We start from the raw sequence: 12816 nt of genomic DNA on the forward strand, positions 1-12816 counted from the left end.
TCCTCTCCTTTGAGCTGTGACGCTGTAATTGTGCTAAGTAAGTTAAACAAATTATGCATTATAGGTCTGAAAAGGGAGAACCTATTGTAGTTACTCAACACATTGTGAATGGGCTGATCTCTCCAGGTGTTGAAGGACAGGGAATGGGCCAGGACTTGAAGTTCAGCTCTTTGAAATGCTGCTCTGTGAAAATGTGCAAAAAAAACCATCTGTTCATTATAAACATGACATGAAGTGTTTGTACTTAAACCCTTAGCGGCCAACTTGGCTGCAGTGTGTGAGAGCCCATTTGAGCACTACCACAGTGTGTCTGCTTCCAGTTTTGGCTTCTGTGTGTGTGTGTGTGAGTGTGAGAGACTTTTCTGTGTATGGCCTCTACAGCCTGCTGCCTGCTAGTATCAAGTCTGACCCAACCACTAGACGTGCTGCTGTGCACTCCAATACCCTGGTGCTATATCTCTCATTGTGTATGCTGTCTGGTTTGGGCTTTGTGTGGAGTCATATCAGAGAGAAACGATGTTGTGACGACGTCATACCGCTGCAAACATGTTGTGATATTGTGCTTGTACTCTCATCTTGCTCTGAATGAACTCTTGATTAAAATGATGATACAGAATCCTGTGTTGTGACTCATTGTTTGGCGTTTGTGTTTCTTTAATATATTTAGAAAATTTAAAAATAGTATTTTACTTTGATATGATATAGAAAATGTTCTTTAAAATAGTGATTTTGAATTGGAGAAAAAAAAGTTAAATGACAATATGGGTTTTAACGAATAGTTGTAGTTCATATTTTGTTTGAATTTGCTGCAGCAGCCTTTGAACACTTCAGTAATTTATCGTCTTGACATATTCTGTGTATTATTCTATATATTTTGTTCTGAATATTTACAAAAATATCAAGGCTTTCAATTAATAGCACAGTAAAATCGAAGGAGATGGTAGTTGTATTGCAGAGAATACAAAATGAACCTAACGAAGCGTTCCTAGGCCTGGATTGTATTTCCACAGCGCTCCAAAGCACAGTATGTAAGGAACAGTATGTTTCATTTTTAAAGAGAATGCGTGTTGTTCCCTGCAAAGCACAGCCAACATTTAGATCCATTTAAAGTATTTTTCTGAGACGTAATGGGCACATTGTTTTTTCCATGTTTCTTACAGTTCAGGGATTAAATAATTAGGAGATGCAAAATGGCCTTATCTTAAGGCAAAAGATTCAAAGTTCAAAAAGTAAAATGGGAAAATGATTCGATCATTTTTCAGTTAATTCACTAGCTGGCTTTAAGATGCTGGTGTTCATTTTCCTGTGAATCAGTCATCCTGACATAAAACTCTTTGAATAATTCAGTTGTTATGTGCCCATGAAATATTGAATCACAGATCAGCGATGGCACCAGAGCTGCCTAAGCTTTGTCCCCTCTCTAACAGACTTGTCTGGCTGGTTACAGCCTCACCTACATAGCTTATAATACTGTATTGAGAGGGTAGAATTGAGATTTTATACACTTGTTTCACTAGGTATGAAATATATACTATATGATTTATTGGTGGCCATTATTGTCATGTTGAATTTACAGCCATCCAAGTTTGAGAGCCTGCTCCAGTGTTACAAATTCTCATGTGAATGAAATGTGCACCACAACATGAAAGGGCATTTTGAACATCTGCATTGTTGATATCACTGCACAATATTGTGTTACCTCCTTGGAGTTGTATCGACTTCATATCAGGAGACATGCACCCTCATGGAAATATGATATTTCTTGGACAGGCAAAGACACGGCATATTTGGGTGCTGATAGTCAGCATATTATGACCTCTAGTGGATAAGAGCCAATGTTGCACAATCGCAAAGCATCACGTTAACAGGATACAAAGTAAGGTGGCTGCTGGCTAAGCGATGCAACTCAGATTTCCTTCTTGTAAGCATCCAGTTCATGAAGGTGTCCAAGGTGTCCACAGGCTAGATGGGACATGTGATTATCTCTCTCTTCCTGCTTGGCTCTATATCTCCGTTGATATCATGACATCTGAATACGTGCAAAGAACCTATTAATATGGCAAATGTGAGAGTGCAACATAGTGGCATGGTCATGGTGGCTATGTCAGGAGTATTAGCTACACATGAAAAGAATAATAATACTGGGATGATGTTGGCTCACAGTGAGTTGTACATTTTAACATTCAACTAAATGTCCAACAATGTATTAGTGGCAATCAGGGAAGGTTGGATTATGTTTTCCACATGAAAATGAAATTAAACAAAGAGAATGTTACAAATAAGAAAGCTCGTAATTAACAAATGATTGAATTGAATGATTTAACAACACACACACAGCAAAGCAAAGGAGGAACAGGCTCTCAATTATCAATGTTGACCTGACTGCACACATTAACATACATTTTCTAATATTTCCCTCAAAAATGTAATTGTTTAGATTTTTCTGTTTTAGTCAGTTGTTGGATGACTCCACGACAGCAATAGGCAGTATTCTTCTTCGTCTGTTTTCCATAACAGGCGAAGAAGACCAACTTCCGTTTTGAGGCTCGCACTGACCGGAAATAAACAAAACCAGACAAGCTCAGAGGAGGGAAGGAGAAAGATAACAGAGCTGCTGAAGCTACTGACACTAATACTCGTAAGAAGCTTTTACAAAACTCTGTGTATCGCAAGTGTCGGAAACATCTGTGCGTGTTTACAACTTCCACATTTAGATGTCAAGTTATTTTTCAAATTAAAAGATTAAAACGTGAAAAACGTTAGCTAGCAGTTGATGAATAGTCCGAGAAAGTAGTGTTCAAACCGTCAGCGCTAGCTAGACTGTCAGCCAAAATACTAACTCTTACTTATATGAACACAACATACTAAGATAGAAATAAGATGTTAGCTAGGTACTTGTTTCGTTAACGAGCACAGTCAGGAATAAAACGATTGCTTGTATGTTTTGGTTAATATAATCATCGTCTCAGCTAACGTCGGTTAATACATTTTACAGTTTGACAGTTTGTTAGGATATTTTTAATATTCCAGCTTAAAATGTCAGTTGTATGTTTTTCTGTTCAGGTGCTCCGTTATTCGGTGGTTGTGTGCAGCAGCAGCTGAGCACACAGTGATCATCAACATCATGATGACGACCAAGAGACTAGACAATTTTGAGGTGGTGTGTGAGTGGGCTTCATGCAACTTCAAGGGCCGCACCATGGAGGAGCTGAGCGATCATATGTCTTTGCATTTGAAGGACTACCTGGGAGACAATGATGCCTTAGAGGAGCTGGGTGAGTGAGGAGGAAGCTGTGCCACTTGTATGGTGGAGAGATATTACCTGAAATCAATATGACAAGTCAGTCATTCTAACCCTCATGTAGTCAGGACATCTAATTACGATCAAGATCTGTTTTGCACAAGAAAACGTAGCAAAATAAAATAGATAAGTGACGTTACACTGAAGAAACAAAGATTCCATGTTTTCATCTAGAAGCAAAAGCCATGTTCTGCCCACACAACTGCCTTTGCACCTTTTAAAATGTTGTATTTTTACCCAAATCTTCCTCATCTCCACCCGGGCCCACAGCAGTTCATCCAACATTTGTGTGAATTTCTCTGTTGGCGTTAGATGGGAAAATTCGGACTCAATTTCTCTGTTATGATTTAAGCAACGCAAAGGACGTGAGTGCACACTGATTGACAGTGACTCATCGTTCATTTAGGTCAACAGCTAGTCTGAAGGAATTTACTGAGCATACTGACATCACTTATATTAGGTTGGTTAAGATATTCAGTTTTAATCTTCCGTTGTTTACTCATCCCCTCTCTTTGTGTAGATGAGTACGCTTGTCTCTGGAATGGATGTGTATTTCTGTCCATGGGTAGCCCTGCGGAGCTGGAGGTCCATGCGTACTTCCACAACTACCACGGTAAGCTCAAGTTTGTCGGGTCACAGCTGCTCAAGTCCCGTCCGGATCTGCCCGGCTGCAACCAAGGCTTGCACAGCAACAACCTGGTTCCTGAAGGATCAGACGGATACGTTTGCCAGTGGGAGCAGTGTGACGTAGGTATTTTTTAGAGAAACGTATTCGTCGGCCATCAAATGACTGATAACACCCTTATTACAGAATTTATGTTTTTGTCTTCACGTAGAGTACATTTAACAATCCTGAGTGGTTCTACCGACATGTGGACAATCATGTTGAAAGTGCCGAGCCACAGTCTCTCCCGCAACAGCTGCAGCTGCAGGCTCTCTTCTGCCACTGGTCAGGTACGACTGAGTGAGAGGAGGGCAAACGGATGTTCCTGGCCTGTCTAACTTTATGTCTAACCTCATCTATACGTCATGTTTCTATTACAGGCTGCGATGCTTTCTTTAAAATCAAGTACCGTTTAAGAGAGCACATGCGGAGCCACACTCAGGAGAGACTTGTCGCCTGTCCTACGTGTGGCAGCATGTTCTCCAGTAACACAAAGTTGTTCGACCACCTACACAGACAGGCCGAGCCAGTAGGTGAGAAGGGCTCTTTGGTTTTCCTCGGATGCTGATGGTGCTAAATGTGTCGGCTGAAATGCTGACTTCTGTACATTTACTTGTCTCGTTCGAGCAGAGTCGCTGGTGTGTGAACATTGTGGCAAAGCTTTTTCCAGCGAGAGGCTTTTGAGGGATCATGTTCGTCAGCACGGTAGCAATCTTCTACAATTCTAATCTTAAATTGTTGTTTCATTGTTTACTTTTTCAGGAATGCTTCGGCCAGACCTAAGTGGGGGCTGGTTAGTTGACGGTGTAATGATGAGCCAATTTCTGAAATATTTAGTTATACCCTGATGTCGTAACTATTGCATTATGCTATTTCAAAGTAGATGAATATCTATATACTTTTGTTTCTGTCCTGATCAGATTATTATTAGAACTGTTCACCTCATTGTATTTAAAGATTAAAGGAGGTATTTTATCACTAACTAAAAAGTTGTGTTCAGTAGATTAGATTGGCTGAAGTTCAAGCTTAAATTTAATTATAAACATCAGTTATATGAGGCTTGATCCATTTCAGATTCTTTAGGAAACACATTGTTTCAGGTATTTTGTTTAATTATTACTTTTTCTTTTGCTCTCAGTGAATCAGGTGAAGTGTCCCTTCTGTGACATGACCTGCACCACTTTGGCAGCTTTGAAGATCCACATCAGGTTCCGCCACTGTGATGAGCGGCCCTTCCCGTGTGACTTCTGCGACAAGAGGTAGACCTTCCAAACAGCTGATTATGTCCAGTTCTACAACTGTTCTTTTGCCAAATCAGGGCTGAGGAACAGTTTGTCAGACGTTGAGAACAACCACCTCTAAATGATGTCTCTCTAGTGAAAGCGAAAAGTAGCTGTTGCAGGTTTATTATCATCATCATCATCATTATTATTATTCATTTATTTGATCTTTTTACAGATTTAAGAACCAGCCCGATCTACAAAAGCACACTGAGGTGCACAATGAGGGCGCTGTGTATCACTGTACAGTGGAAGGCTGTGACTATTCCTGTCAGACATTCCAAACCATGAGCCACCACTACAAGAGAGTGCACGAGGTTCGTCAGATCGTCAACCTGCTGTAATCTTGGAGACAGTTCCAATGCTCTGTGGTTAACACCGTTACATCATATTTACCAACAGGTCGGGGGGATGTCCAAATATAAATGCCATATCTGCGATAAGGTCTTCTCGTGGTGTTACACTCTCACGCTTCACCTTCGCAAGAAGCATGAGCTGAAATGGCCCTCTGGACATTCCCGCTTCAGGTGAGCCACCACAGCTGATCACCTCTGAAACAACCACTCATTGCATCAAATGTTATTCAAGTAATCACGAGTAATATGTGGTTGTTCCATGTGCCTTCTTCACAGATACAGAAAGGATGTAGACGGCTTTCTAAAAGTAAACATGGTGCGGTTTGAGACGGTGGAAGTGACGAAGGAGATCATGAAGAACATGGCCAAGAAGCCGCAGAGCCTCCGGAAAAGTCAGAGAACCAGCATCCGGAACAAGAGGGCCGCGGCGACGCTAGAGAGCGGCCGAAGCTCCCCCGCGGGATCCTCCTCGCCCTCCTCCAGCTCCTCCTCCTCGTACTCCTCGGAGCTCTCTGGAGGTGAGGACGCTTCGTCTCAGCCCAGCCCCAGAGGCAGTGACTCTCCCGTCTACTGTGTCATGAACACCATCCCCCACATCGAGGAGGAGCCTGGAGGCTTATCTCAGGAGGACTGCGATGGTAGCGGGACATCTGGAGCGGTCCAGGCCCTGACGGAGGTGGCGAGGGGCCTGGGCATGGACGTAGTGTGACTCCTGCACGCTGCCCTGCATCACGCATCCATCATAGCCACTCCTGTAGCTGTTATGCAATGACATTTGCCTCTTGTAGTTTATTTTTGCTGTGAAGCTGCCAGTGGAGACTGGAACTATTTCCTTTTTAAAAAAAAAAAGCTTTTTTATGGTCTCCAGTGTTTTTAGAGTGGTGTGACATTGAAATGCTTATGTTTGCACTGGTTTTGGAGACCATACTTTTAATATAGCAGCTCTTATTAACTCTAATGCCTCAGCTTGGCTTTGTGACGTCTCCCGTCTATGGGATTGCCTGTTAATCCCGTTAATGTTTGTGATGGAGCTTACATGAATACGATGACTTAAAAGCACTACAAAGCTAGTTCTTCCTAATGTTGTTCTCTACGTGTTCTTTGCAACCCATGTCCCCATTGTTTTATGTTTCCAGAAGAATTCAGAAGACATTTTATTGTTACAAACTTTAAATACAATTTAGATAGACAAGCAAGCGATTCTGTTTTTCTTTTAGTCTCCCTTGCTGTATGTTGGTAATGTTGATTGGTGTGTTGATGCACCACTGTGGTTCAACGCGTGGGCTCAAGAGAGCAATCACCCCATCAACTCTTAACCAGCCGCAGTAAATGTTGAGTTTGCAGATTTACAAATAGTTTTTCTTCATCTTCCAGACATGAACATTGTAATCAGTGTGTTTTTAATATATTTAATTAAAAAAATATTTGACAAAGGGAATCATTAATATGCAAGTTTGACTCTACAGTTGCCAAAATCCATCCTAGAAATCGATGTAAAATTTCAAGACAACCATACTTTATTAAGAATCGTGTTGTCTAATTAAAGCTGTACCACTCCATAAATTACATTTTCTTAATACTTCCTCAGTGCGGAGCGCTATTGTATTCATGCACAGACCAGAATGATCAGCAACAGACATGCTGTAAATGAGCGATTGTTGTCAAAGGAGCAGCTGCTCCTCTGTTCCCTCAGACCGACGCTGGAGACTCAGGGCTCCAGGTAGGATGTTGCCAGATAGCCAGCATGGTGGAGGTGACAGATCTCCTGACTTGAGTGTAGAAAGTCCCTCCCTCTAAGGTACACTGTCTCCTGCTGCCTTAATGCAAGAGGGAAATAAAGAGGTGGCGTAAGGAAACCATGAAAAGCCTCTTTTTGCCTCATTGCTGCATGAGGCGTCCTGATTGCTTTGCAGGTATTCAATGAATAGTCTTTGAGGACGATTTGTCTGGAGTGGAGATCCATTCTCTTGTGAACGTCCCACATTGGCTCCCATGAAGCACTTTGGTAGGGATGCAGTTGAGCTCCTGGATAAGGCACGAGTCCCCCAGGAGTTCTGATCATTTTACATCTGCTGCTGTTCGGGTACACGGCCGACACATCTCTTATGTTTATATTTTGCACCGGCATGCTGTGTGAAGATGGCTGTGTGCGAGCTGTACTGAACGGAGGCGGATCAGTGTACAAAATAGTTGAGGAGTCATACTGGTCGTCTACAATTTCCTGCTTCACCATCTTCACTTTAACGGAGCCGTCGCACTCGCGCTTCCTTTTCCCGCCAAGTGAGCCGCCGTGTCTGCCGTCAAGTTCAGGAGTCGTCGTTCGATCCCGGGATTGTTCTCTGGGAGGTAAATCCTTTGTTGTTTCGACTTGTTGGCCCCCATGTTTCTCCTTTTCCTCAAGCTTCTCCTTCCAGTGCAGGTTCGGGGGCTGTTTCTCCCTCTTGGTCAGATGGCTGTGGCCAGACGCAGGTGAAGATGTGTAAAGGTCAGCGGGATAACTGCTGATGACGTGGCTTAAATGTTCGGCTGTTTGTCCCGTTTCTCTCCTGTCGGCAGTATTTCCATATGCAGAGTGTCCACATGGAGAGTCTAAAAAAGAAGAAGAGAGAGAAGCAGGTCAGCTTTGATAACTTGACACACATACTGTTGCTGAAGGTGTTTCCTACATCGCCGGCTCTAAACACACCGGTATTTGGGTGTATGCAGGAGGGCTTGTCTGATTCCTTGTGTTGCACCGTGCCAGGTAGACTGGATGCAAGGTACTCCGGTGTCAGCTCTCGATGGAGACTGATGGGTTTTTGTTGCATTTTCTGTGAAAAAAAGAGTTTGTAAAGCACAACATAAGTTGCGGAATGAGATACAAAAGTATTCAAGTAACAATGACAACATGTCCTAACTAAAAGATGCCAGAGTATTCTGAACTTCTGAACAGTTTTTCTTCATTTTTAGCAAATTGATTTTGTTAATGTTTTCTGTCAACTAACTTATGTCCTAACATAAAGAACACTTTAATGATTTTTTTAAAAATCCAGTTTAACGGACACAAAATGCCTTAAAATGTAAGTACTCACACTTCATTATCTTATGTGACTAGAATGTGGATGCATTTAATTATTACTTTGAGTTGTTCGTTGTAATATATCTTCCATGCAATGCAGACATGCAGGGCGCCCCATCTCCCTCGTTTCTGAAAAACATAGTGAAAACATTTTTGCAACAAACAGTCACTAAATATCATAATTGATGTTTGTTTTTTAAAAACTAAGCAGAAGTGAGACCGTAGTTTTCATTTTTAGCTGTATTGACAGTTTTGAGCGATGCATGTTGAACTCACTGTTGACCTGAAGGGCTTCTGTGTTGCTTTGTGAAAGGCAGTGACGGGAGCAAAAGAGGGCCTCTTTGCTGCTCTGGGAAGGTGCGTGTTGAACTGTAGCAAGAGGTGAAAGAGAACGGCGTGACAAATGGCAGAATTAACATTCAGGTCAGCAGTGGCTTCGGGTGGGAATTGGTAAAGTTGTGAATAAAATCACGACCGTGTAGATGTTAACAACACAGTATAGTGATGCATCTCCTTACGTTACAGTCCTGAGCTGCCATTGGAGCAGGTAGGATGGTCAAGGATTGGTCAGGGATGGGGACGAAGGCATGCGGGTGAGTGTGCTGATGCATGTGAAGATGTTGATGGATCAGGCCGTGCACAGATAAAGTCCACTGCTGAGACAGGAGAAAGTGGTGCTGTCAGTTCCTGAGCAGGAAGGATGATAAACTCCAGGGCAGAGATTTTCAAAGTCTGGGACACAACTTGAGCCCCGCTTAACGTGTATGTGTTTACATTCGGGCAAATTGGCATTGAATAAAATTTCAAGTATGCCCAAATGACCTATTAGCAGCTCATGTTTGCACTGAACGTACAGACAACTATCACTGGATTACTTTGATCTTGATGAAAACCTAAAGACGTGATGATTCTCAGGCAACGTTTGGAGTCATAAGCAGCTTTTTTTTCCTGTGATTTGTAAGCGGATTTATGGATGTTTGTTGTGAGTCACACTGAATCGAAAAAATAGCTATATAGTGTATCACATCTGTGTGTTCACAGAGTTATGAATCCGAGAAGGAGTGTCATTTTCGACACAGCTTGTGGCCAAATCAGCAGGACAGACTAACAGTATGTTACACAGCTGCCTGAGCCGCACGCAGCTCCCTTTGCAATTTAAAAACATCTGCTCTAAAGGAAATAATCAACGTTTTGGCGAACATTTAGTTTTAACAAAGACTTGCTGTAACTTAAACAAAATAGTATAAAAAGTGATGTTTTTATGTAACTGAGAGTGTAGCTGGTCATACCTGACTGTGGGGTGTTTATGTGGGAGCTTATGGAGCTTGAATCAGTTGGTTCGCTCCTGAGATAAATGAAGTCATGCGTGTCCCAGTTCACGGGACAGGTGGAGCTTCTCTTGTTCAGGTAAAAGTCAAGAGAGCAGCCGAACACCAGCAGGTTCAGACTGCTCTTGCTTTCTTCTCTTTCCTGATTCGGGATCACCTTCATAGGCAAGATACAAACAGCGTGAATCAATTAACATTAATAGAATTACAAACCGATTTTATTTTAAGAATACCAGTTCATAAACATTTTAAGAATACACATTGTAAAAGATTTAATACACTTTTCTAGCAATTTGCTTTGCACAGTGACAGTATCTTGTTAGCATTAAAGACAGTAATCCAATTGAGCAACCCAGTGTGCCGATCCATTTAATGAATTTAAGATCCATCCGTTCCAAGGACGCATTATTAGTAATGCTGTCAGTGAGCACTGTGATATGCTGTATGTTTGTGAATATGAACTAGAGAAGAGGCTACGATATGAATTTACTGTGTTGTGTAGTGCCCCAGCTCCAATACTCCTAATCCAATAGCCTGATCCCTCCTTTCTCATAAAGACAAGATTAGCTGGAGGTTACACATCCTGTGTTCTCTAAATTTCGTCCATGTCAGCATGCCATAGAAATCCCTTAATCTCATAAAGGAGCTCTTTGTTAGGAGCGCAAACAGAGTGAATGAGGCATCAGAGGCAGCTCGCATTTCATGGCCTCCAACACAAAACGATCTTAATACGTTTGAACTTCCTGAGATATACTGAGGCCTTTTTCTCAATAGTTTTCGGGTATCAGACGTTCACAGATTAATTCATATTCAACACACTACTGATCTAAATACTTTGTAAATAAATTAAAGCTTCCACATTTAGTTAATTAGAAAATTAATCTGCAACAATTATTTAGTAACAGTAGTAACACTTTTGTTAAATTGTAAAAATGCATAAATGTGAATATTTTCTAGTTTTCTTTCTCTTTTAAATATCTGAAACTAAATATCTTTGGGTGTTAGACTGTTGGTTTGAAAAATGCCGCTTCATGCTCTGGAAATGTGTTTTTTTACTATTTTCTTACACTTTATAAAGCAAGTGGCTTGATAGATAATTTGGTAGATAAATGATAAAATAATTGTCGCTTGCAGCCCTAAAACAACAACAAAAAGTCATGAAATGATAAATTGTTGCACATTGAACATAATGTTAGAGGGAAAAGGGTATATCAGATGTCCTCCTTGCTTGACAGACAATAGAAATGACATTTCTAAAGCAAAGTTACCAAGACTAAAACACCTTGTAATCACACAGCATATGTTAGACAGTAATATGCAGGCATCACAAGACATTTGAACTGTCATAGTTTCTTGAAATATGTTTCTTACCTTTGTGATGAAGCGAGGTGAATATAAAATCTCACCTTCCTGGTGTTTGAGGGTTATTATCCAGTGAATAACAACCAGCCCCTCCAGCCTGTTTATCAGCCAAAGAAAGTGAAATATTAGCCACACTAACAGGAAAATGAACCCTGTTTGTTGTTCTTTTGCGGACCCTGAACTTCACTTCAGCTGGGACCACAGGTAGGTGTGAGCCGGTGTCGGCTGCCCCTTGGTCAATCACTCAGTGTTACTTAACGACACCAGGAAAGACCATTAACTACTCCTAATGGCTTAAACTAATCGCATCAGCCCCCTTAACCCTTCTGATTCAGTTTGGGACTTTGGGAGTTTTCAAGCGGAGATGCTTTAGACACAATCTGACATAGAAATAAATAGATGAACAGACCCCCACGTCCCTAAATAGTCTGTGTGGCAATGCTATGCCTATATATCTAACTACGAGGCATAATAGTGTCTGTCAAAAGCACACTCAAAAAACTAATTTTACTCATTTTTTATTGTGCATAAATATAAGGGCAATACATTTCAATTGAATTGAACTGTCATTGCTTACTCAATGCACACAGCCTTGTTATAAACTACAGAAGACTTACATCGGTGATTTGAATGCCTCCCTGTCCCTTCAGCATTTAATCACCTTCAGAAGTCATTGCTGAAATAATCAATCTAAAGGCAGGACAGATGGGCTTTGTTGCTAAGTTTTGTTATTGTTTCACATGGATAACATGCAGAAAGAAGATTCAAAATAAATAATCATTTAAAGTTAGTTATTCCTTTAACATTTGACGACTAAAATCAGTTTTCAAACACATCAGCTCCCAATATAGCTTCACTGTATGGGTCTCCTGATTAGATGCTTTGAAACAGATTCTTTGAATTCGGCAACTGGCTCAAGCTTTGTCCCGAATCACCCCAGACAAATTGGGCTGCCCTTCAATTGGATCCCATTAGGCAGAACATAAGACAGTGATTGGATGAGGCTTTGAGAAGACATGTTCTCTTTGATTAGCTAATTCCATTCTCACTAACCATCTAAATCATGTTAGTATTGGACAGGGTTAAAGCTGCTGCTCCGTCTAGGGACAGTGCTCACCTCGCCACAGTCTATTACCCTTTAAAACCCGCAATTCACATGCGTGCCAAGGCCTATTCGACAACTAAAGGCAGAAATACTCTACAATTGCTTTTTCATGACTTTTTTTAACATACTATACTATGACTTTTTTCCACATGCTCTAACATGACTTTCTTATGACTTTTTTCGACATACTATACTATTAATTTTTGGAAGAATTCTATTTATTTTTTGTGATTTCTTTAGTCATACTGCACTATGACTTTTTTTTCCAATATTTGTATGGCATATACTGCTATGCTAACGTTATAAATGTAAGGACTGTAAGGACTCTTCCATGACATAATATACTATATTTCAACACATTA

General features: G+C 41.0%; 1 protein-coding gene across 1 annotated transcript; it reads left to right on the forward strand.

Annotated features, from left to right (window-relative positions):
* Nucleotides 1–2579: 2579 nt before the first annotated feature.
* Nucleotides 2580–6989, forward strand: LOC306700764 (histone H4 transcription factor). The gene is made up of 10 exons (XM_079165876.1): nucleotides 2580–2638; nucleotides 3064–3275; nucleotides 3822–4048; nucleotides 4138–4255; nucleotides 4346–4498; nucleotides 4596–4670; nucleotides 5104–5224; nucleotides 5424–5562; nucleotides 5648–5772; nucleotides 5878–6989. The coding sequence occupies exons 2-10, from the start codon at nucleotides 3125–3127 to the stop codon at nucleotides 6308–6310; spliced, it is 1542 nt and encodes a 513-aa protein (XP_079022002.1). The 5' UTR covers nucleotides 2580–2638; nucleotides 3064–3124; the 3' UTR covers nucleotides 6311–6989.
* Nucleotides 6990–12816: the final 5827 nt, after the last annotated feature.

The sequence above is a fragment of the Pholis gunnellus genome (assembly GCF_910591455.1).
Source record: "Pholis gunnellus genome assembly, chromosome: 9".
NCBI lineage: Eukaryota > Metazoa > Chordata > Actinopteri > Perciformes > Pholidae > Pholis > Pholis gunnellus.

Excerpts from the sequence above, each read along its gene's own strand:
- LOC306700764 (XM_079165876.1), top strand. The coding sequence starts at position 3,125 with ATGATGACGACCAAGAGACTAGACAATTTTGAGGTGGTGTGTGAGTGG. Across the intron at positions 4,049-4,137 it reads GCCAGTGGGAGCAGTGTGAC|AGTACATTTAACAATCCTGA; the intron begins GTAGGTATTTTT and ends GTCTTCACGTAG. Across the intron at positions 4,671-5,103 it reads GGATCATGTTCGTCAGCACG|TGAATCAGGTGAAGTGTCCC; the intron begins GTAGCAATCTTC and ends TTTTGCTCTCAG.